Source organism: Crocodylus porosus, unplaced genomic scaffold (genome assembly GCF_001723895.1).
Source record: "Crocodylus porosus isolate Cpor-Errol unplaced genomic scaffold, CroPor_comp1, whole genome shotgun sequence".
Lineage (NCBI taxonomy): Eukaryota > Metazoa > Chordata > Crocodylia > Crocodylidae > Crocodylus > Crocodylus porosus.
The window spans coordinates 1,529,561-1,555,611 of record NW_017728886.1 but is presented as its reverse complement, the minus strand read 5'-3'; the positions used below and the strand labels follow the sequence as shown (position 1 = coordinate 1,555,611).

General features: G+C 43.2%; 1 protein-coding gene across 1 annotated transcript; it reads right to left on the bottom strand.

Annotated features, from left to right (window-relative positions):
- Positions 1-26,051, bottom strand: AQP1 (aquaporin 1 (Colton blood group)). The gene is made up of 4 exons (XM_019529109.1): positions 24,903-26,051; positions 5,060-5,224; positions 3,436-3,516; positions 1-1,798 (listed from the first exon to the last, which is right to left on the bottom strand). Exons 1-4 carry the CDS (start codon positions 25,290-25,292, stop codon positions 1,619-1,621), a joined length of 816 nt encoding a protein of 271 aa, XP_019384654.1. The 5' UTR covers positions 25,293-26,051; the 3' UTR covers positions 1-1,618.

Here is a 26,051-nt window from a genome sequence, read left to right as displayed (position 1 = left end):
TGTGTTAGCACAACTGATTTTGTTTATTTTTAAACCAATCCAAAATGCAACCATGCTGTATTTACAAAGACAATACATTGGATAATATACCAAATGTACACAAGAGAGAAAATGGTATTCCATCTCTGTTTGATTTTCAGTTTTCTGTACTGTACATGTGTTAAAACTGCCTGATATATATTCATATCCATCTCAATCATTTTTGACAACTGGATTAATACTGTTCCTTTAACAGGACCATGAAGAAAAAATAATATCCACTGAGTTGCTTGGGTGAACTGACTTTGTGCGATCTCGTACACCGATTCCCCCCAGGCCTAATTTCTCACATAAAGGTAATACTTCCAGTTTAGGATAGGTTTTATCAGCACATATCTGCTTAGACTATATACTTTGGTTAGTATACAAGACCATCTACAGCTATGTATTTCTCAGGCCATATAAAGTAGCACAAAAAACAAAAACAGAAAATAGTCTTTTCACCTTTTTAAGTGTTCATTTTCTCTGCATTTCCAGTGTCATTTATTTTGTCTACCATTTATTACTGTCCTTTTGATGTATTTTCCTCTCTTATTTTCTTACAAAACAGTCTATTCATCTATCTGTATAAAATATATATATATATTTATAACAAGAAATGACCCCCAATATTTGTTTAAGCGCACACATTTATTGTTGTGCCCATTTAGAATATATACTGTTTATATATACTCTACTTTGAATGCCATTGTCCCTGAATGTCCCAATCTTACCTACTAAAACAAGGAATGTTATTTTCTGTTTTGTTTTAAGATGCACAGTTATATATGCAAGATTAACAAAAGCAGAGCAGCCACAGGAAGAGACAAATCCTTTTTTTACATGTCATCAGTTTGATCTTGTTCATTATCTTTACTTGATGGTTTGGTTTGTAGTGACTAATCCCCTAGAATCAGAGCATTTGAATTTCATGTTGTATCTGCTAGTGCCAAAGAGAGTGCATAGGTATGTACAGGGAAAACTCAAGGCTGGAAGATGTAAATGTATCCGGTACTTGGAGATGCCATGTTGCTCAGGACCATATATGCTATGGTGTGTTGGGAATCACATACAATTTGACAAGCTCAGGCTCATTCCAAATAATTTCTAACTGGTTGAAAGGCCTTTATTTCGCCATCATTTTATTTGGGCCGGCAGCTGGGGAAATTCTTCACATGATCGTCATGCGCATTATATCAATACTCTATTTACAGCAATACTTTCTGCTTAGTAAAATCCCCATTTTAGTTATACATAGCTATGTTTCCAAGCAGTCTAATCTCACAGCACTAAGACTGGTCATATGAACACTGTTGCGGTATATCCAAATGATCACTTTGAATAAGATGCCATAAGCTAGGGGGGTTACAACTTGAACCTGACCCTCTAGCTCACACATAGGTGCCTAATGATTTTAGCTCCTTCACACTTGAGAGCCCCAGGTAAAAATGCCCTGAAAGATTGGGAAAGAAAAAAAAATAGAAAATGGTAGTGAATTAAAAACCACTGTAAAGTACTCCTTGTTTGTTTACAAAGAGTCCATAATACTGATACATTTTTTTTTTCCAGAAATCAATACATTTCTATCTATAATTCTTCTTTATTTTGGCTTCATCTCCACCCGGGAGTTAACCTCATCGCCATCCAGGTCATACTCTTCTGCTTGGCCACTGGTCCACACCTTCACACGGTCAGTCAGTTCACTGGTTCGGGGAGCCAGGATGAAGTCATAGACAAGGGCAGCGCTCACTCCTCCAATGACTGGCCCGACCCAGAAGATCTGAAATGTAACATCAGGCACCTCTTTCACTGCTTAATCAATCAGTCATTCATTCTAGACCTATTCTTGAAAACACCCTGTATTTGCCATATGCTCACGTATTCAATTTGATTGAGAAAGCTCCCTAGGTTCTTGTTCAGTCTGGGAGGTGGGGACTCTTTAGTACTAATCCTCACAGTGATACTGCCTGGCTGTGCATTTTTTGGGGAGGGTCACTTTGGCCAACTAACGTCATGACCGTTGAAAACACAAATTAAAGCAACTGCATAGAAAACATGATGCACGTATCTAATTAAATGTGGTCTGATTGTCAGTGAGGTCATGGGAGATGCATGAGCTCACTGTCTCTAAAAGCCTTGCCATATTTACGTTGGGATAACATTTACAAAGGCACCAGAGACATAAACATTGTATCCCACTGATACTCAATAGGCTTTTGGCTGTTTCAGAAATTTTACCCAAGATGCCTATTAGGGATTAGAGGTGAAATCCAGAGGATCCTATTACTTCGGTATGTATAAAAATGATGCACTCGTTCCCAGGCAGGTGAGTTACAGAAACAGGGCTGTACATGTAGGTTGTCTTTCAAGTCAATGGAGAAAGATAGGCAATCCACAAACTCCTGCAAAATCCCTTAGGAGGGGCCCACAGAAAATGTTGAGCACAGTGGTGATCAGAAACCCCTGACTGAATGAAAGCTGTACAGAGTGCCTTGGTCCAGTTGGGACCCAAGACCTGGCGTCCTCTGTGATAGCACTGCCTGCCCCCCACTATAACTTTGGGTTATAGTGCATCTATTTTCTTTTCAAAAGCATTTATTTGTGCAAGCAACTTTTACTAGCACAAATGTTCCTGGAAAGTGAGCTTCAAAGTCATTTGCAGTAGCACTGGAAGAAATCAAATGGTAAGTTCTCATCCAAATGCATTTATCTCAGCATGTATCTAGTGAAGGAACAGCACCCTCATCATGTTAGTTCAAGTGAATGATTTTATTGAAAGTGCTTTGGACGTTAACAATTCTGATGGGGTTCACTGGTGCCCCTAACTAGAGCAGGGCACCTGGGAGAGCTGCCCTGGGCACCAGTTTGAGGAGGGTGTGAGGAAAAGAGAGGCTCCAACTGCTGCCACACAATTGCACTAGCCATGCAACAGCAACCAGAAGTCACCACTGCCCCAGTGGGGAGCAATTGCCATGGGCTCCAAGCCCTGGTGTTACACTGGTAGTATTCGCCATTCTAAGTTGTAGCAAAGATCTCTGAAATATACAGTATTTTCAAAGTCCTACTGCCAGAAAGCATTTAAGCAGTTGCTTAGCAGTTAAACATATGTATAGCCCTAATGACTTCAAAGTAACTTCAGTTACTTAAAGTTATTCATGTGATTATGTGCTGTCATGAGCCTAAATCTCAGTATTTACTGTGCTCATAAGCGACAACTCAGAAATACAACTTGAAGACCACATTATTGGCTCGGTGCTATGGATAATATCTGTTTTAAAATGCATGTTTCCTATGCCACTATTTTATATCATCTCTCATCCATGGGCTGGGATGTACTTGAATAATAATCATGACCATGATTTAAGGATGGTGTCTGTAACATAAATTTCAGTCTGCAATAAAACCTGTTTAACTTACCCAGTGATTAGTGAAGTTATTGGCAATCAAAGCTGAACCAAAAGATCTTGCTGGGTTAATGCCACAACCAGTGTAATCAATCTATAAGACACACACACACACAAAAAATTGCTGTTAAGGAAGATATCCAGAATACAAGGTGTCCCACAAATGCAAAACTCAATAGTGAAATAGAGTGAAAGGTGTATTTTGTGATTCACGGCCGGTCCATAAGTGACAAAATGCAATTTGGGCTGGAATTTCCTAACAAGTCTTAGATGGAATGGAATAAAAAAGAAGGCTGAATCCGTCCATTGAAAGCAGAAGAGAACCATCCATAATGAAACACAAGTGAAATGCTGTCCCCACTGATATCAATGGGAACTTTGCCACCAACTTCAATACAGCTATGATTTCACCTCCAATTCCTGCAAATCCATGTAGATTTAACTGGACCGATGCTGATATGAACCTCATGATGATACCATCTGACTCTTTGGTTTACGGTAGTCTCTCTTAAGGACATAATTTAATATGTGTAAATTGTTCCAAAATCATCTATGACAACTTACAAAGTCCATAAAGGCATCAGGCCGGATCCTATCCCAGGAACTATGGGCCTGAATAGCAAGAGGTAAATGAATCTTCTTCTTTCTCGCTAAGTTGTGTATTTCAGGTTTGCAGCTAAGATAAAAGTGGTTGATGTAGGAAGACACTTTGCTTTTCAGGGACCACAGCAGGGTGGAACAGGACTGAATTTAGACACTCAACACAGGTGCCTATTCAGTAGAACAGAATTTTTCCATTATCTGGATCCCAAGTGTTTAACATCTAGGTTATATTAAAAAAGGACAGGCCACATGAGAGATGATGCTAGACTAGGGTGAGGATTAAGAGACTTTCATAGAAGGAAGGCACAGTATGGCTTGGCTTCAGAAAAGCTAGTTCCTTGTTTTAGCTAATTTGCTATAATTTAGTCTTTCTCCAAAATGTTGATATGGATGAGTGAGTGTCAGTCATGGGCTGACAAACCAGGGAAAAGGGGCTGTCCTTGGAGGAAGAGGCTGAAGAAAAAGAAAAAGAAAACTCAATATACAGAATCTGAGACAATACTGTAGGGGAAATCAGAGTTAATATGTCTGTGTTAAAAGAAAATAATCTGGGTATAAAAAGAAGCAGAAATGGTCTATAGCTGGTGGCTTTCATCTCTGAAGATCCTGGGTTCAGTCTTCAAAGAAGTCTAACAGGATGGCTACTGCATTTGGAAAAGAAATAGGCTTTGGACCTCCCTCCTTAAACCTTTACAATGTTATAATAATGTCTCAACACACTGTCTTAAACAACCATACCGCCCATGCTTCCTAAGAGTGCAGTATCCTCATAAGTGTGCGTTTCACAGATAATATGTTCAGTCTTCAACTGGCAGAGCTGATGAACCTATAACAGTCATGTGAAACAATGATAATGGATATTCAAGGGGATGAGGGGGCAGTTGCTATGAGCCAAGTATTTCTGTAAGTAGGTGGGAATTGATGGCATTGTAATCACGATCAGAATGAACCGGTCATTCCTGGAAACATTCTCCCAAGTCCAATGATATAGGACATCACTGAGTATCTATTATACAATGACATTTAAAACTTACAGCAAGAAGATGCCCTAAGGCAACAGAGAGCCCGATGGCCAGAGGTGCCGATCCTGTGACATCGTTCCTTCTCCGGTCTGTAGTAGCCAGGACACACAACACCAGCTGCAGCGTGGCGATGATCTCAATACCCAGCCCCTGTCCTACATTGATTCCATTTGCAAGCTGTACGGAAACAAGAGGAGGCAGGAGTTAAAAGTTCTTATAGTCGTTAGATCACTAACTATAAATGTCAGGCCTGTCAGGCAACATCTTCCCTCCCATTACTTGTATTTGACTGAACATTAGTAAAACTGAGCTCTTTTAAGAAACATTTGGATGCCTATCTTGCTGGGATCCTTTGACCCTAGCTAACTTCCTGCCCCTGGGGCGGGGGGCTGGACTCAATCTTCCGAGGTCCCTTCTAGCTTTAATGTCTATGAAATCTATTAAAACCCCAGAGTTGAAGTATTCACACTCATCAAGTGTGAATGGCACCTTTAGCAGATAATAATATAAAGCTACAAATACAAGCAGCCACGTTGACACTGTAGCTCATAGTAATACAGCCAATGGCAATTTTCTGCAATGAGAATGTAATTGGTGTGCATATGAGAGGCAGTGGGCGCAACTACACAAGATGCTAAATACGCAGTAAATTAATTGTACTGTGCATTAGTGCATCATGGCAAATGCCGTGCTATTGTGCTAATGCTCAGTAGAATTAGTCTACTGTAGGTTAGCACCACTTAAAAGGCAAGTGTTGGCACTACTGCACAGTAGCACTGGTTACTGCCCACTTAGTTAGCACCTATTATACAGGTACTAAACTTAATGTGCCATAACCACAGCACATTAATACACATGTAGATGTGCCCAGAGGGAACACAACATTTGCCATCTAGAGGTTTATCCAGTAAAGCGGGCATCCACATGGCAAAACGAACATCCACGTGATAAATATATAAGCACTCAGTGGCAACACTTAGGGGGATGCATGGGAGATACATGTGCACTCCCGAGAGTGCTGGTGCACCCCTGACCAGCTGCATTTCCCGCTTAGGTGATGGGCGGAGGGGCAGGCAGGAGCGCCGGTGTCTCGCTGCGAGCGCCAGCCGGCAAGTGGGAGCACCACATGTAGCACCACGGCCACTTCCAGGAGCACCGCAACTGCTTCCCAGTCAGCAAGATTGGCCATGGGGGGACCTCCCCACCCAGGCACAGACTGGTTGCTGGGGGGGGGGCACATGCCCCCCCAACTAAGGTGGCACCATTCATCCATATAAGCACTTGCTGCTTTCTGAAGTAAAACAGGTTCTGCCACTGAACCAACACACATGGCTCTAAACATACAAATCTCACTTGTACTGGTATATAGGACCATCTCATTAAAAGCAATGGATCTGCGCCCACCCAAAATCAGTAGGAATTATACCAAGCCATCCATTTTAAGGACATTGCTAAGGAATTCGAAACTGATATTCTGCCCTTTGTTTTAGAAGCCTCTTGGGAAACTAGTGCTCAACAAACCAGCAGCGACCTGAAAAATAATGCAAAATGTAGCTTAGGACAAAAGAACAAATGACAGCAAGTTACAAAGGGAGTAAGGACTTGTCAGTTAATTGGAAGCAAATGGAAACTAAACAGCGGTAGCCTAGATCTCTTTCACCGAGGGGTGAACTACCACCGCTACCAAGTTAGACAGACATTCAGCTGGGATGGTTTAGGCACAATTTTGTCTTGAGCAGGGGCCTAGACTACATAACCTCATGAGCTGCCTTCCAGCCCTATGATCCTATGAATGTACTTTCCTGCCACTGTTGTGTCAAAATATCGTTAAGTTGTGCTTTTGTCTCTCTTGCCCTTTACCCATGTGGTCATGCAAGAGGAATCAGACTAGATGTCTTTGCGGATCCCTTTTGGAAAACTGGTTTCCAGCAAATTCACAGGACTTGACTCCATGATTCAAGTGGCCTCCTCCAGTACAGTGTTTCTATGTTGCTATGTCCCTAACAAGAATAAACATGCTCTACATAGATTAAACCCAATGCCAATGTAATCAGTAGATTATCTCATCTGCCACCGCGCCTGCACTAAGTGTGCAGGGCTGTATATGAGAATAACATATTTAAACAATATTGTAACTTGTTTAGAAGAAGAAAAACACAAGCAATCATGCTGCTCATGAGATTTCCCGCCTAATTTCCTGCAGACAAACAGCTGTATAACTTCAGATAAGTAACCAAACTTTTGGACTTTCATCCAAACCCGCTGACTTTCATCCTTTACTAGTTGCTTTCCTGTTTTTGCCTCTTTTAGTAAGTATTTTTTTTATATGAGTGCCTGTCTAGAAAAGCACTAAGACAAATACACAGTACTGTATCCTTACCCAGTGTAAATCACCATAGCTCCATTAATGTCAGTGAAACTACATCAATTTCCAGCAGCTCAGGATCCAACTCATTATAATCTATATATATTTACAGGTCACTCATGAAAGTGCTAGATCAGTAGTTCTAGGGTTAAAAACCATTTGCTTACCCACAATCACTAACCAACATCAAATGTAATTATATGGGAGGCAAGGGTTGCAGTGTAGATATCCATCCTGTGAAAAGTGGACTGAAACAATCAAGCACCATGAATAGTAGTAACATCTGATAAGTACCAGCCTGAACTGAATATGTATTAGTGGTTTGGAGGTTAAATCTCCATAGCCTGGGTATCCATAATAAACCCCTGCACCACACACACCAGTCTGCTATAGCTATAGTTTCTTCCCCAGATATTCCGAAAAGGGGTATGCACTCTTCTCCTTCAAATCCGCCCTTTAAAAATAAAGATCTTGTGGGTCTTTAGAGGAGACTGGACAAGCATCTGGTTGCGGTTGTCTGATCCCAATGCTTTTTCCTGCCCAGGGCATGGGATTGGACTCGATGATCTACTGAGGTCCCTTCCGACCCTCACGACTAGGAAACCATGAACTAATCACTTTATGCATTGCAAAAACAATGGAGCTTCTAAGTCAAATGCAGCAAGATCTAACGAACCTTTAAATCACCCAAACAAGACTTGGTCAGAAATTACATGCCTACGTCACAAAGAGCAGCCCTAATTGAATCTGTTCAGCAATAGTAGAGGTCAGAAACCAAGTTGACCCCTGGGCAACAAGCTTTCTTTTAAACACTAGGCCATAGAGTTAATCTGCTACTTGCTTACTGTCTTTCCGGACCTTTGCATCTTCAACTCTCAGCTCTCCAGGGACACCTTCAACAAGACAGGAGGGTGCCCAAATAACCTAGCCTACAGCCATGTGGTAAGGGGAGGTTCTGGGAAAGTAGTTGATGTGGGTTTGAATCTTGTCATGGCCTAGACCCCAGGACTCCTTCGTGCCTGGTTTAATGCTGTTGCTACTTGACAAAAAGAAGGTATTATTGTCACTACCATTCAAATATCATTCATCAGTAACTAGCTAGTGCTGCACCTCGTACTAAACTCACAGCTGTTGTCAGTTAAGGCGTCTGGTTAAGGCCAACATCTTCCCTCTGAGTCATCTGGATCCCAACCTGCCCAAACATTTCCTTGTAGTCTGGAGTCAGACATTTCAAGCTGAACAGGAGCAGGAACTCAGACGCACCCTATGTCTAGTGTTGCTATTAGTTAGCTGTAGATAAGAGACCTGGCCATGTGGATCAGCCTTCGGAAGCCACATATGAGAAGCCAAGGTACCTAATCCTGCCAATTAAGATTGCTTCTTACCTTTTAGGCATTGTAACAGCTAAGTGGAAACACCCAACAGGTTGATTCAGATCTGGCTCTTAGATTTCAACGATATCCATTGAAATCACTAGGTGGTTGGTAGCTAAACACCTAGACCTCAGACCCTTTGGCTACCCCACCTATATATTTTATTTCCCAGGCAGAATGTCCAAACTTAGGGCCCAGCTGGACATACATCCAAGTGACATGCAGGCACTCAAGTAAGGACAATAGTGGACAAACCCACTGTTAACACAATACCACTGATAATCCATGGGGGATTTAGCTGGTTTCCGAATTCTGCTTTCACATCAAAGTTTGAACATTTTGGCCCCAGTGGTTGAAACCATTAATAGCTGAACAACCACCAAACTTTCCTGTCACTTCAAAGGAACTCAGCTATTTTTTAAAAAATATAGAGTAAAAAACAATCCTGATTCTTATCTTAGAGAGATGGGAATTGGGTTTTTTCCTTCCCTTCCCATTGCCTGATAAAAGATAACCCATGATCAAAATGAGACCAAGGTCATTCCCTATGTTAATCAGCACTTGTTGGTGTGCTCTGGGGCATCAGAGAAAACCTGGAAATGTCATAGGAAAGTTCTTGCTTTCCCTCTAGCCCGGTTTTGTCAGATGTAATTATATACGGTTTGACAAGGACATAAATTTCTACTGAACTAGCAAGGAGTCTGGGCCTTGTTCCAAAACACTACAAGCCAGGGGCAAACATTGGAAGGCCTGTCCTGTCTTTATATTTGCTTGGCCTGATGTAAGTAAATGTGGTGCTATAGGGATCTCTTTACCTATTTATCTATATTTGTCTGTCTGTCAGTAGAAACCATAGTGTCACTACAATAGTATAAAGCTGACTTCAAGCAATCCAATGCCCTAGACTAAGGGTTCCCAAACTTTTTCTTATTGCATACCCAGTTCCAGACTTGCCAGCTGCTCATGCACCCCTACCAGCACATAGTTTATATTTTAACCCCTTAAATCCCCGTTTCATTATAATGAAAATTAAATCTGCCATTACACAATTTCTCATGTGTACCCCCCCAGAAATGTCTTGTGTACCCCCATGGGTTCATATGCCTCAGTTTGGGAGCTCCTGCCCTAGACACATAACAACAGCCCTCAACCTTCTGCTAAAATGAAGCCAGATATATCCTTCCAGTATTCACTTCAGGCCAAATCTACTACCCTCTTCTGAGCGGTCCTCTGCTAAGGTGTTTTTGGGCTCCCCAATGAACACCTCATTAAGATGCATGAGGTCTTGGATCTACTTTTTTCATGCTCTCAGCTCTCTTGGGCAGACACAGCTATACTGGTTAGTCTCAGGGCATGCTTTTTATGGTTTTCTTTGCAACCCTAAAGGTAAATGACTGGCTTTATTTTGAAATTTAGTCTTAAGTATTTGTCTAACCATCTGCCTCCAGGAGCTGGGGGTCTAGGCACGGCATGAGACTGTCCTGTGCCTTATTCTTAACCCAGTAGCATACAATAATATAGCCTGGAACAAAACCCACTATCTTTAATAACTATGTCATGAGGAATAGCATTGACAATACCCATAAAAACTGGTGATCACCATGTTGGATTTTCCATTAGCCCCTCAAGCCTGGCAAACCATCTGTCAGCATCAACAAAATAACAAACCAAATGAGTCTGGTGCTAGAGCAATTAAGATATCAGGGATATGAGCTTGATCTTTGCACCAGACCTGTGCCAAAGACTGCTCCTAGTTGACCCAGGTGTCTTGTCATTCAGCCTGGGGGGTGAAAGGAGACTGGATATATCAGTCACTCCCTTGCATGCTTTCAGGTACAGAAAGGGGTGCCTTAGCTGTACTACCTTTATAAGCTGTGAAGCTCTGGGGAACTTTGATGATGATGGTGGCCAACAGGTATGCCCTCATACCTGTTAGAACAGGCCTCCAGGGACCCTAAACATGTCTCCAGATGCTTCAGATACATCTAGGGAGGGGGTAGCACCCCAAATTTCTCCATCCCTTCAGAGAAATCCCCTATTGCCTCCTCAACATGGCTTTAAAGTCATTTGTTGCCATTCAGGTGGCACAAACTCACCCTTGCAGCAACCAGGAAAATGCTCATTTTGATAACGGCAGCTTCCTAACACCAGAAAGACATAATGAAAGCTATGGCTCTTCCGTGAGAGCCCCTTGATTGCATTATGGTGTGTTAGAGAGAGGGACAGTTTTGTTCGGGTGCCTACACCTTGGGTAATCCTGATCTGTATGAGCATCCTAACTGCTTATTTACCCACTGCCTGTGTCAAATGCCCTGCAACCCATTGCTGGAACATGATTTAGCAGCGCCACGGCACAGCACACCTCTCCCTTTCCAGCATTATCTGACTCATTTATTGCATCATGGGAAATGGTGACCCCTTACGTAAATCATTCTTAACTTCAGCAGCAGGGACGTGGGATAGTCCCATCTTAGTCTGTTGCTGACTTGCCTTAGCTAAGCTCCAGAAATGACTGTTTGTTTTTGCAGGTCTATTTGAATGGTCATTTTAGATGGCATCACTCACAGCTCATCCCACAAAGCCCCCATCAAAGCCTGGGAAGGAGCTCCAGCACGCAGGTGACGCAATTTAACAAGGATCATTAAGTGCTTTGCAACCTGTAGCACAGACACATTGGTCTATCAGCAGTCTCCCCAGCTTGTCACAGGGAAAGCAGCATTCCCTGCCTAGGCACTGCTGGGAAATGAATGGCAACCACAATTGCTAGTCTCCCTATCTAAGAGATGCAGTGCCTCACTCTGATTTATCTGTGAATGGAGCTGTTAATGCTTCCTTTTTGCAGTCCCTCTTGCCTGGCATATTCAGCTGACCCATTTCCATAACTGTAAGCAGGAATGTGGGCAATTCCTGGTATGTTTTCTTTCCTCCTGTTTTGTCGGTGCAAGATTTTCATTAATTGCCTGACTTCAAAACAGAACCAGAAGACAGGATATTAAACTGGCCCAAGGTAAACCCTGCTGTGTACTTTTCCAGTGGCTTCATACTTTTCCTATTAGGAATAAAAGTCTATCAGGTCAAAACATGGTTCCGGTTATTTGGGCAAAGCCATTTGTTACGCGAAGCGGTTTCATTGTGTGAAACTCTACGTCCTTTCATCTGTCATCCAGCATCCTCTTAGACCTGTATGATCTTTTCGAGGGTTCACTTCACTTTGATGCTTCCCTGTTGCTAGTATGAGACATGTATTTTCCAAGAGTAACCCTGGTTGTATCAGTCTTCTCTGTATCTTGAACACATTTCACTGAGAGCTATGCTGGCACTTTTTCATCTAGCATGGAAAGTAATTTTTTAATCAACAGTAGCCTCCATGTTACCATTAACATTAAAACATCCCAGCAATTGCAGTCAAGTTTTCCCCTAAGCAGTACAGGAGTTTTCTTAATTGCATCATGTATTCAATCAAATCCTACCATCACCAGTCTTATAAAGAGACATTTTTCCAGCCATGTTGCTAATTATTGCAATTGCTATTCCTCCATCCAGCAGCAGCTATCCTATATTTTTATATGTATGCAATCATTGAGCTGGTTTGCATGGGATAAGGGTGTGGAGTTAAAAACATCTTCTATAGTGCTATCCCCCACTGAAACTCTTCCCTCCCCAAAACTTTTCTTGTACTATGTTTCTAGGTCAAAGCATTGCCTATCCTTGCATGTGTGCACAGAGCAACTGCACCTTTTGGGTAATAGTGCAACACAGATCACACATAATAACAATGCTTTTTGTACTGCAGTGAACTCATTTTCAATGTTTTAATTTCAAGACGCCTGCGATAACTAACACTGGGCCTACCCACTGTGAGAGCATCCAGTCAACCTCCCCGCCTGTCCAGGCCTGTTTCTAAAATTCATTTCTTACTTTTTATTTCATGCAGTCTAGTTTGAGATACTTCAAGTGATCTGGCTTCACCCCGCACCCTCTGGGAGAAATCTATCTGACAGATTTCCTAATACTGAGCTTGAACTCTCCCCTCCTTCATGTTATCTTATTTTTCCTGTGGATAACTCTGCATCACCCTAAGTGATCCCTTTCTTCTCTCCTAACCTGCAAAAGTCAATGGGCCATTATCATAACTGGTAGCTATTGTTTAGCTAAACGGTATAGCATATGTACATATAAAACAAAAATCAATCTTTCCAGCCAGACTCTCTATAATTATTTCTGCTGCTCAGCTTCAAAGTCCCTCTACTATTTTGTCCATTCGGATGCAGAATAACTCTCCTCAGCCTGCCTCATTAGGGTAGCACTAACTCAGATAATTATACTCAGCCTACCCAAACTCACCCTGCACTTCCAGTTGCATATGGGTGGTACACTGCCTTTACATCATGTTTCTATCCACCATGGGACTGTGGTTGTAATTTATTTCAGAAAAGAGGGCAATTCCATGAAAAGAAAAATAATCCTTGTGGTCCAGACATTCATTATTTAAAGGCATTTGAGAAACTCTGGGAGGAAGGCACTGCTCCCATGACCAAAGATGAGTATGTGCTTAAGTGCTCTGGAAGATGAGGGTCTGGAGGGAAGAGTCCCATTCAGCAGTGATTTTATAGGTTCACAAGTGCAGTCATGTGAATAGCTGCAGCAAAGTCAGCAAGATGGAAGATGGTCCAGCAAGAGCTATGAGAAATTATTTCAATTCTCTGCTCTGCCATAGGTGCCTTGTCTGACTTCGGACAAGTCACAAAGCTTCTCTGTCCCTCTGCAAAATGGTGGATCTGCTGCACCGAGATGGGCAGGAGAATAAGCACAGATTATGTTAAAGATTGGGAAGTATTCAGATGCTATAGTGAAATGAGTCATACAACTATCAGAGAGACATCCTTGTAATATATTATTTGCATGCACTTTCTTGGATCAAGACCTATTCAGATGCTATAGTGAAATGAGCCATGCAACTATTGGAGACACAACTTTGTAATATATTATTTGCATGTGCTTTCTCGGATCAAGACCTAGGATATATCATAAGGTTGGAAGGGTTTCTAGAATCAAGAGTTTTCTTGGATCAAGACCTAGATATATCATAAGGTTGGAGGGAATCTCTTAGGACATCAAGACCAGTCCATGGCTATGATTGGCAACCAACCGCTTTCATGAATTAATAAAGCTACACCAAAATTAGGGGGGTATTTTTGTTCCCACTACTTTGACTGAAGGGCTATTTTGGACCCTCACTGCTCAGCTAGTTAGAAAGCTCCAAATTTCCATCCTACATTTCTTCCTAGCCAGTTTATATCTATTTGTTCTTATGCCAATGTTGTCCTTCAGCTTAAATAGTTTCTTTCATATTTCATGGGTGTAGTTGTAGCCATGTTGGTCTAAGGGCATGGGCAGACAAGGTTCTTTGGGTAAATCTGATATCTTTTATTAAACCAGCAATGTTGGTCTAATAAAAGATATCAGTTTTACCCATAGAACCTGTGTCTAGTAGGAGAAATGGTCTAGCAGAGTATGGGGATGACCAACATTGTTGGCCTAATAAAAGATATCAGGTTTACCCAAAGAACCTTGTCTGCCTTTTATATTATACGGTGTTTAAGAGCCATCATTAGTTGATATGTAAATTGAGGCAAAGAGAGGTTTAAGGCAGTTGCTATCCAAAATCATACAACAGGGGCCTTCTGTACAGTCCTATGGAGTTAGGGGAAGTCCTTGGAAAACATCCATGGGCTTCAGATCAGACTCAGTGACAGAACTGATAATAAGGGCAGAGCTCCCCATACTATGCTAGACCCTTTCTCTTACTAGATACAGGTTAAAAACTTATAGATGCCAGCACAGCCAATTATCCAGCATCTCTGGACAGGAGACACCCTTCAACAAAAAGACCTGACCACATCCTCCCACCTCTGTCCATAGTCTACTGAAAAGCTAGACGTTGCTTTTGTGTGAGACAAGCCCTGCATGCTATAAAGAGAAGAATGATAGCTCCATTTATATTAAACCAAAGTGTGTAAAGCTAACGTATGAGCCCAGTGACAGACAGTAAATGTCAATCTCTCTTCAACTCTTTCATTAAACGTCGCCAGCTGGAGACAACCCATTTGTTGAAGAGTCACATTAATACTTCACCTTTTTATATGTCTGTGGGAAAGTTTTCTTGAGAAACAATTTTTGATCTTGCTGGCGGGAAATAAAGTAGAGTTTTTGTGGGGGCTGTTGTTTCTTTACCAGCTTAAAATCAGGGAAACAGCTCCTCTTTAGAAGCACTTTCAGAGCATTTGTTTATACTGATGTGCTATTTATTATCTCCTTTATTAGTAACTAAGACAGCAGTTGACTTTCAGGGGGAATGGACGGTCTAACTGCTTTTTGAGTCTGCAAAAATCTCTCCTTATACACAGACACTGGAATAGTTGTCTGACTTTGCCCAGCCAATATGGTTGGCTGTCAACAGCATTAAAATAAGATCCGTTTTATATTTCTAAATTAAAACTCCAACAAAACTTCTACAAGCCTTTTCTGGAATTAACGGGATTGTCAAAGACTTCCTGAATTCAAGGTGGCTTATACTTTTAAACTGCTTTTTTCATGGTACCATAAAACCAATGTTTCCATAGATCTACATGACTTGTAAGCTGCCTTTTTTACCGTAGAGTTAAATGGGGGCACCAATATTCAAATTAGGCCTCTGGAAAAAGACAGTGACGTCTACTCTATCATTTCTTTTCCCTGTTCGTCATAAAAGAAACTACAAAAGAAGAGGATCTAAGGGTCATATCCTGTCTTCCTTAGCATCTAAGTGGTTTCTTTCTGGTCTAGACTAGTCAGCCTGATTCTCATATGGGTCGCATTACCATAAATAGCTGAGTGTCTTCCACAAGTGCATTCAGGAATGTCACTCATATCTGCCATGTGAGTCTGCTGTGGATAGCACTAGTTTACATAAGGGTCAGGCATTGGCCCTTTATCCAAATGCATCTCCATAGTTCTCACTGACTTCATTAGCAATTGTGTGAACATAAGTATCAGCAGACATTTGAGCCCTTCCAAGAGGGCTTAAGACCTTCATTTCCCTGAACATGTTGACTGCAAGGGAGAGGCCATGGACCGGCCAGGCATGGAGGATGCAATACCCTCTGGTTCTTAGAAGAAGACACCCCATGCCAGGTGGAAACACATGAGTGGGAGAGACAATCCCACAGGTTACACTCCTGCCACTAGGATTTTCACTCTGGGATCTTTAGCAATAACTAAAAGAATCCACTTTTTCTACTGATGGATCTATTTCTTTCATAGATTTCATAGATATCAGGGCTGGAAGGGACCTCGGGAGATCATCGAGTCCAGCCCCCTGCCCAAAGGGCAGGAAGTCAGCTGGGGTCATAGGATCCCAGCAAGATAAGCATCCAATTTACTCGTGAAGGTGTTCAATGTAGGTGCTTGAACCACCTCCGCTGGCAGACTGCTCCAGACCTTGGGGGCTCGGACAGTAAAGAAATTCTTCCTTATGTCCAGCCTGAAGCAGTCTTGCAGGAGTTTGTGACCGTTCGACCTCGTCATCCCTTGGGGCGCTCTGGTGAACAATCGTTCCCCCAGATCCTGGTGGTCACCCCGATAAACTTATAGGTGGCCATCAGATCACCCCTGAGCCTACGCTTTTCCAAGCTAAAGAGTCCCATGTCTCTCAGCCTGTCATCGTAAGATCTAGAAGAGGCAAATCGGAGGTTAAGTTAGCTCTGTACGCTCTTAAGAGTGGTCCATACTCCTCCAGATACAAGGCTGGAGAAGAACTAAAGCTTGATGAATTTGGAGGGAACCCAAGTGGATAGCATAAGTCATGCACCTACAGTAATTAGGCTCATGGGGTTCCCGTCACACTTATGTGTCACTATAAAAGTTTGCATGGTCATTTGTTCTGTTGCTTCAGTCAGCATTAACTCTCTCACTCACTCTCCCTCTGAAATATATGAGGAACAGCTAATGACTTCAGCGAAGGAGTTGTGCTCCTAGCCAAGAGGGGATAAGGACCTGGGAAAGACTGACTGGTCCATGGGTGTGTTTGTTTTCGTGGTGAAAATCAAGCCTGAGTAGCATTTCGTAGTCATGCTGCCTTCCCCAAGTGCTGCATTACAAACTACCATCCCTGTATCAAAGAAAACCCTTAAAGATCAGATATCTCTTTCCCCCAAGCATCTATAACTTTTCCTCCAGGATGGACAACAGGCCCTGTATATTTGATCTAACTGGATATTATGAGGTCCTAACCTCAGACATCTTTGACCTCAGTGGAGTCGCATCTGCTTAATGTGATCGGGTCTGGATTCAGTCCTGAATGCCAATGAATTCATTTCTTTTACATTAAGGCTTGATTTTGTAAACACACAGTGCTGTATTCTGCTCCCTTTCGTGCTTGTATTAATTCAGAGTACATCTCTTAACTCCCGATGCTGCTGTTGTCATTATTGTGCGAGCACGCAGGAGACTCAGTCTCGGATAAGAGTCTCATTGTGTTGGGTGCTGTACAAACGGGGAGCAACTAGATGGCCTCTGCCCTGGATTACCTACATGTAAGTCTAAATGAGATATCAGGGGGATAAAGGCAGACAAGGGAGCAGAAGGAAACAGTGCAAAAATCAGTTGCAAAACATAAAAATAGTTGGTCAGTTATGAAATTCTGCGTCACTGAATCCTGATGATTTTTTTTTAACCCTCGGAAAAGGACTCATATAATAAATGATGATGACGATGATATTTAAACCTTGGATTTTAAGTCAGACAATGTATTTTCAAGAGGTTTACTGCTTATCTGGTGCCTCCAATTATCCCAGAGAGTGAAAAAGCAAATGCTGCTATTCCACCCTGTAAAAAAAGCAGGAAACTTCTTCTAGAGGCAAAAGGAAATATTCTGGATCTGTTTTCCTCCAATATTTATGAGCTATCTCCAATATCTGTTTTCCTCCAATATTTATGAGCTATCTTAGTGAGCTTAAACAACACAAGTCAGTTGTGGCAGATTTCTCTTTATAGAACTTTTTTCAAGAGAGATCTGCATCTTACCTTTTCTAAGATTCATTGATCCTTTAAATACTTTCCCTTCCTGAGAATGAAGGCAGCAGCTATTCTGCACTCAGAAACACCTAGACCTTTTTTCTAAGGATGGAAATGAAGAAAAACTTCTCTGAGTGAATCTGATGGGACTCTAGTAACATGGCCTCTCCTTCCATCTTCTACCCGAATGACCAGAATATCTGCTGGAAAATATGGGCACACCTCTATTGCCTCAAACAAAGTTTTTGCACATGAAAACAGATGCAGGTCTTCTTAGCTCACATTCCCCACTGTTTGCCTACCTTCATGCTGTCATCTTTCCCCTCCCTATAAAGACCCCCTATTTACTCCCAGGACGTAGTTCCAGATTTGGATCCTGATTAAGGATAAGCGCCTCTAACCATTGCGAATCTAAATTCAGACATGAAAACCAGAGTTGTTTCATCCCTACAACCAAGGACTGTATGTATAACTGAAAGTTGCCAACTTACAGATCTTGGAAAGCAGCATTCAATGTCTGTTCACAAAGATGGAAGGGTGGTGGCAAGCACAAGTTTCCCCACACTTGCTAGCTAATGTCTCTCAGCGCGGGAGCTGGCCAAACAACAGATAGCTATTTCTTTCGCAAAGTTTAATAAAAAAAACAAAAGTTCTAGTTTTTCACTGGGAAGAAAAGAACAATCCCTCAATAGTGTTCACATTGGCTCTACTCCCCTGTACACAGTGAGGGCCAGGCATTTATCAAGAGTGTCCATTTAAGCAGACAGCCCGAGTCTTTTTGTAATCTTACTGCTGCTCTTCTGCCTCAACACCTCCAGTCAAGCCATGGCAATGTAGACACCGGGCATATACCTAGCAGGAATCTCATCTAGAAAGCTCTTCGAACACTTTATTGGTAAAATAGCCCCTTTCTCCTAGCAAGAGGTAAGCATGTTTCACAAAATATTATTTATTAACTTCGGGAGATTGCCGAGATGCAAGGTAGCATCCATTCCACATTCAGAAACCCCTGGCAATTTGTTTAGGAAAGAAAGTAGAGGTAAACTTCCCCGATTGAATCTCTAACAAAACTGCAAATAGGTAACGTGTCCAGAATAAACAGCCCTGCTCTTCCAGATTGGAGTAGATGACATTCAGTAACCACAGGACCTTAGTTATATGTCTCATCCAGACTGCCAAGCTCACCTCACTATCTAAACAAGTTGCTAACATCGAAGCACCGCTGCAATTTCCAAACAGGTCATTTTCCTGCCTGCCGTCTCTTATTGAAGTCACCACATCGCCTCTGCCTAATGGTGTTGTTCGCCGCTATTCTCTCATGAGACTCTGCTGAACGATGGAAATCTATACAATAAGAATAATGCTGCACAGCTCTTCATCTCCAAGTATCTCAAAGGTCTCTACAAAAAGTACAAAAAGGACAAACTGGCCACTACTGAATTTAACTTATCTCTGGGGAGCAATGCAGAAGCTATAGCGTGTATTTAATAACACAGAGCATCACTAAGCAGCAGGCTAGGGCAGAAGGATAACCCTGCGCCTAATTGAAACCAGGGGAGATGTGACTATATAGCTTATAATCATCTATGCTGAAATTTGAACAAGGCACAAGAACTAAACTTAGCCTTGCAAAAAGCAGCATCGACTCTTTAATGACTATTATGAGGTCAAGATCTTGGTTTTATTTCTCATCCATCAAGCGGCACTCACAAAACCACAATGCTCCATAAGACCAGGCTGACTCAGAGGAAAAAGTGTCACCTCCTCAATCACCACCAAGATTTCCTGAACCACCCGGTTTTCTTTGGAAGGCCTTACCATCCAACCAGACGTTGTTTAGTTTAAGATTGGATGGGATCATAAACTGAGGGCGTGGGCATAATGAAAGAGGGTAATCGCAAAGGGAAACACTGAATCACTATGGCAAAGCTTCTTAGTCATATTCCCAGACACTAAGCCACTTCTTATAATGAAGCATTAGCATTTCTGCTGCTTTCTCTACCTGGAGATACCCAGCATCCCTGGGGGACCTCTGAAGAACAGGAAGATTTCCTTACTTCGTGTCAGCCTGGAAATATCAGCAATGTCAATGGCCATTCCCTACCGAAGGGCTAAGCATACCAAGACTCAGCTTTGCTGAAGGTCAGCAAAGATGAAAGGAGAAATAGAGGCAACATTTTATATTCCTGCTGCATGTCACATCTAAAACTTAGTGATAGAGGTTAAAAACCCTCCCTCATAGGCACACACTTCTCTTCCCCCTGCCCCTAGCCACCAGGGCTAGGGACAGAGGATACACATAAACCAGCTTACATGATTGGAAACTGGTTTAAACGTGTAACAGAACAGAAGTTCAGTGCACTGAAACCAGTTTCAAAATGGCCCAAACTGGTTGCAGATTCACCTGGTTGGATGTCATATCAGACTGAACTGTTTTGGTCAAACTGGTTTATCGAATTTCTGTCCCAGGCCCAGCTGAAATCCTGCTGTGCAGGGAGGATTGGCAAGGGGTCCCTAACCACCATGGGCAACAGACCTTTCCAATCCCCCTTTTCCAAAGAAATGGAGTATGCTAAGGGCTCACAAAATAGATGACCAGCCAAGATGACAGCTAAGAGCAAGCTGCAGGCTGCATCAGTGGCCACATAGTAGCCCTGTGGCTATTCAGCCACCAGTAGGGAAAGGACTCAGTCTTTCCTCCCTGGTTTACCACATGTGGGTGGATTTGTTCTGTAGTATCAAAGGGATGGGGAGAGAGGGCAGGATCAATGCCAAACACTGATCCTGCTCAAGGCAGCAAAATGCCCTTCTCCCTGCCATTCTACAGGGAGCTGAAATGCTCTCCAAGCCTAACCAGCGAATGCAAAACCTACTTTGCCTCTGAGCTTGTACCAGTGCTGATCAGCCTGTGGCTCACACCGGGGTGTGGCACAGAGGCTGCCCATGAGAAAGTCCAAAGCATGCTCAAGGACCAGCAAGCAGCCAAGGGGACCCCTTTATTTGCACAGCCTCCTGCCTTAAGAGTGGGACCCCAAATATGCACAAACAGGCTGGCCGCAATTCTGTCTTGGCTTTGCTAAAAAACCCACTTCCTTTATGCAGCTGATTGTTATCGGTCCATTGAGTGGCCTTTTAAAACAGGATTCATTGTATTTATTATTCTTGGTTTTGTTCCTGTATTTAGGCTAATGAAGTCTAGCTTTTTTCTGTCTGTTTTCCTTGCCTGAAATTCTGCTCTACTTAAGCCTTTTTTTATTCTTGACTTTAGAGCAGATTTCTCACTCCATTTCCACTCCTGAAGAACTTCTTCTAGACCCACAAAGGAGCCTGCTGGCTCTCTTGAGGCAGCAACTGGATCGGTACGCAAAGCCACTTAAAAGGCATGTGACATGATGCAATCATAAGGCAGCTCATAACATTTTTTCCTAATCTTATATTAGCCCTGCGATGAAACTGAACTAAGCAAATTTACTCGACATATGTTTCTAGTCTGATAAAAGTCTTGAGATAACCACTGTCCAACAGCAAATACCTTTTGCTGGAGCAGTTGCCTCTAGCCTGCCTTTCGTCAACCTAAGTGCTTTCCTGACCCTTTTTGTAGGCAGAACAGTGTAACTAAATCCTGCTTTACATATCCGGACCTCATCCGTCTGTCTTAATATAGTATAGGCAGCTATGCTGACAAGCCAATGCATCTAGTTTTGGATGAACTCCGCTTTTATAGTTTTGCCATAAAGAAATATAGATTGCAAGATTCATAGATTGTCAGGGGCTGCAAGAGCATCGGGTCCAGCCAACAGGTATGGTGCAAGACTCTGATTATCAAGAAAAGCAAGAGCTCCTCCGAATTGCAAACCATACTTTTCCTGCCTTAATACCATGTTCAAAGCTGAGAGTTTTAGAAATATGTCCACCCAAGCTCTTTCTCACGTTAGCACCGAATGCCTGATTCAAAGCTTCTGGTAGTCAATAGACTATTTCCATTGACTCCAGTTGGGTTTGGATCAAACCTTTCCCTGTTGGCATGACGCCCATATTCTACATTTTAAAGGACCAACAAATCTATCCCTTCTCCCCTTTTCTCTCCATCTTTCTTACTCTTGGTGTCATCGAATGTACTTTGATGGTTTATTGTGGGAAGTCAGCACCCTGGTGCAGGCAAGACAAGTCTGAAGCCAAATGTACATAGAAGGCTGTGTGAGCGTATGCAAATTGGACTGACCTTTTCTTGCCTCATAACACTGTGAAATACTTCCCTAATAAACTACTGAGGAGTTACAGAAGAAAGCACAGCATCAGCTACGGGGCACGGCTTGTCCTTCCACACACTGCAGACCTCCTTAAATCTCATCTCTTTCTTTAAGATGAAGGTGCCTTCACTTCCCCCCGCGAGCACAAGTTCCTGAAGCTGCCGGCAGGAACGGGAGTCCCGTCCGTTCCCTGTTGCACTCCCGCACGCTACAAAGGCAAATCTATATTGCTGCTGCTTATCCGAGGGATCCAGCGCGCTGCTGGCTGGAGCCGTGATCTTCCCCTGTGCCCTAACATGCAAACCTGCCGGACACGGCAGCTGCTCTGCTGTTTTCTCCAGCGCCGAACCCAGCCACGCTGGCCTTTCCAGTGGGAAGTGAATAAACTTGTTTTCCTCTCTATTTCTCCTGCAGGGAAAACAACAGCTGCTGCCCTCCCCATCTCCAGGGAGATCCCCCCACAGCTCCGCTAGCCAGAACATTTCGAGCTGAACGGAAAACCATTTCTTTTGAATATCTGACGGTGACAATCATCGATACCCAGCCTCAGGACAGCACTTGATACAGCTACATTAGCAGCAGGTGGACCAGAAGTCCTGATCTGATGCAAACTTCGTACTATATACAATGGGCTAGAGCCTACAAAGTACCGTTTCCCCCACCTTCTCCCCCACCACGAGGGATTTTTTCCCCCTGAAAAGTGTCATCCCACTGACTTCCACTGAGTTCTGGTAAGGATGAAAATAGGCTTCCCTCCTATGTGTCGAGTGCAATACTTAAGGTCCACAGTGCGTAATGTCCCATCCCCACTGATGCCAATGCTCCTATTAACTTCAGCTGGGCCAAGATTTTCCTCCAAGTCTTCTTATATAGAGACAGGTTAAGTCAAATCTCAAATGGCTGGGGAGCAATAGGAATACAGTAACTGCTTGGCTAGGGAAAAAAAGGGTCCCAGATTTTGGGAGCAGTGGACCCAGATTTGGGTCGAATATGGTAGAATAGTGGAAAGGCCACATGGAGGGAGTATCCCTTATTGCTCTACACAAGTGTAATTATGATTTGAAATGTTGTCACAGGAGCAAAAGGGTTTGGGTGTGGTCATATGGCATCCTATGGACTTCAGGTTCAGGGCTCGGTGATTTAGATTGAACCAATATGCCATAGCTGTGGGTTTGCCCAGCCAGCTCTCAGGTATTTGCAGGGGACCCCTGGGATGGAGATGCCCCTTGCGGTCTGTTTTACTGATGAGTGGTTCCCTCTGCCATCCCTTCTAGAGTCCATGCAAATCCCTGCATTGACTCCAGGAGGTGATGGATCAGACCCAGAACCATCCTCGAAATCTGGATAGATCGTATAGATCAGATCTTCTGTATACACAGATTTTAGAGAGGCAAACAAGCAACTATCATTATCACATTGGTTTATGAAGACCAGTTATACCCACTTGCAACTTGTATCCCTCTGGAGGTAGCTAGGACTTCAGAGCTTTCTAAAGCACATTTTTATTAATTTGATACTCATTGGCCTATTTTTCCCCTTGTGCCTGTAACTCTTGGTACCAGTGAGCAACTGGTAGCGAAAGAGCCCTTCTGATCTGACTCTAAGCCTGCAGACCTAAGGAATTAAATGGGATGCTGAATTTCATCTAAAAACTGAATCCTTAAAAGACACAGAATATCCAGAAGACTTGAAAGAAATGCAATGTCCAGCACCAGGTGAGGGAGCTGATCATAAGGGAAGTTCCAGTTGTAATAATCCTCTCCCTCTCATCAGAAGTTTGTGCTATGAGACTTGACACTGAAAATAGCCTCAGCTGGAAAATAGCCTCATCTGTGCCAAATGATAGGTATCCGTTTGGTTGCCACTGTGGATAAATGCCAACATTTTTAAGGAGAGGCAGCTGCAGTCCGGACAGCTTTAATGCAGTGACAGCCCCTGAGCCACAAACATCTGGTTGGAAAAGCCCTGAAAGCAGCCCCCCTATTATAGACAGTTGTCTCACTAGCTTGTCCCAGTACAGAGCTCAACATTTCCCTAGCTCCTTGAAAGCACAAAAGCACAAAAAGTTTTCACTGCACAAAAAGTTTTCGTGTCAGTGCAGAGAAATATTCTGGTCCCTGCCCACTGCAACGTGTATAGTTTTGAACACAGGGCTCCCTTTGACACATCTCTTTCGTCCCCCTTCTCTGTCTCTCTTCTCTGCGAGCGGACGTGTGCTGACATGCTTATTTTGCATCCGTCATCATCGGACTAGATGGACAGTTAATGAAGCACCTTCACAGGCTTGCGAGCATGCAATAAAAAATATATCCATATATGCACATCGCATAGCATCGCAAGAGCAAGCCATGCAGAGCATAACCCTTAAGGGAGTCGGCTACCCAGCTGCCAAAAAAATGTTACAGGCATCAGCTACCTAAATCCTTGAGGCAGTTTTGATCATCTCAGCCTTACCTCAGACCCAAGCACAAACCTGATGCAGACCATCAACAATGTGCCATTATATTTCAGAAGGGAAAGGGCTTTCCTCTTTCATCTCTGTCTCACAGAAGCAGCAACCCTTAACTTTCGGTAGTACTGGGGTCAAGTATCCTGGTACGGGACAGCATTGCGACCCTTAAGCAGTGAAGTCAAGGCAAAGGGTCTTATGGACGCCGGTGGCATTGGATGGAGCCCTGAGTATTGTTGTATCAGGAGCAGCAACATTCACCAGCATTACAGACAAGTCCCCCACCCTCCGCTTGCCCTTGGCAGTAGGTGGCAGGTTTATTCCTGCTAGAAAGAGGGAAGGGAAGGAAAGTTTTGCCACTTACCGCATTGAGTCCAAGGGAGTTGTTCGGGAGAGACGAGGTGACTCCAGAAAGAATCGCTGTGGCTACCACCGCCCCCAGGCACTGCGCAATAATGTACATGAGCGCCTTAAAGAGGCTGATCTGGCAGCTCAGGAGAAGGCCCAGGGTCACCGCTGGGTTCAGGTGGGCACCGCTGATGTGGCCCACGCTTTGTGCCATGGTGGCAATGGCTAGCCCAAACGCCAGCGAGACCTTCACGTTGTCTTGAGTGGCGGTGACTGTCGTATTGGAGCCTAGGGGGAAATTGAAGCCCAGCGCCGAGCCGATGCTGATGAAAATAAAGAGGCTCATGGCAAAAAACTCAGCCACCACTGCCCTCCAGAAGGCTTTCTTTTTGAATTCGCTAGCCATCGTTTCACTCTCTCCCTCTCTCTCTCTCTCTCTTCCCCTGCTTGATATTTTCCCTTTGAGGTCTGAGGAGCAATCTGGAGAAAAAACAGTGTTCTTGGTTTATTTATAGGGCTTTGGGTGGTCTGTAGGAGGAAAGGGGTGTTGCACAAAGGGAGGAAAGAACGTCTACATAGATGCTGACTGCTAGATTGATGTAAGACACTGCATGCATGCCAAAGTTTTTTCTTCCCCTTTTTTTTTCCCCCTACCTTCCCCTCCCTTCACAGGCTTCGATCTCTGCTGCTGTTTTTGAGAGGCTTTTTAAAACTCCCTATAAAAGAGCACTTAGGAATTTTATCCTAACTCATTTGCCCTCCCTACAGTCAGTCAGCAGGCACGTCGGACGGACGGACGGGTGGTGCAGGAGTTCTCTCTCTCTCCTTCTCTCCCGGGACTAAACTAAAAGGAAAAACCCTGGGATCTGTGCAAGCCTGTGTATTATTCTGCCTCCACTTTAGCAGAGGCTGGTGACATCTGAAGTAGTAAATACAACTGACAGCTAAAAGTACACTCAGGAGACTGGAAATATCACATTGTGTTTCATTTGACTCCAGGTAGGCAGTGCTCTCTGCCAGCTCTGTTCGGACTCTTTAATTACTTTCCGATGCCAAAGTCTGCCTTTCTTTCTATCGGTCTGTCTGTCAGCTAGCTAGCCATCTACCTAGAAAAGTTTTAAAAAGCCGGAAGTCTAATCCACCGTGATGAATGCTTTCATGCCAA

What these genes read in the sequence shown, in the direction of transcription:
- AQP1 (XM_019529109.1), bottom strand. Translation starts at nt 25,292, where the DNA reads ATGGCTAGCGAATTCAAAAAGAAAGCCTTCTGGAGGGCAGTGGTGGCT. An exon ending in CCTTAGGGCATCTTCTTGCT is followed by an intron (nt 3,517 to 5,059) that starts GTAAGTTTTAAA and finishes TGTGTCTTATAG; the next exon opens with ATTGATTACACTGGTTGTGG. An exon ending in ATAACTTCACTAATCACTGG is followed by an intron (nt 1,799 to 3,435) that starts GTAAGTTAAACA and finishes GTTACATTTCAG; the next exon opens with ATCTTCTGGGTCGGGCCAGT.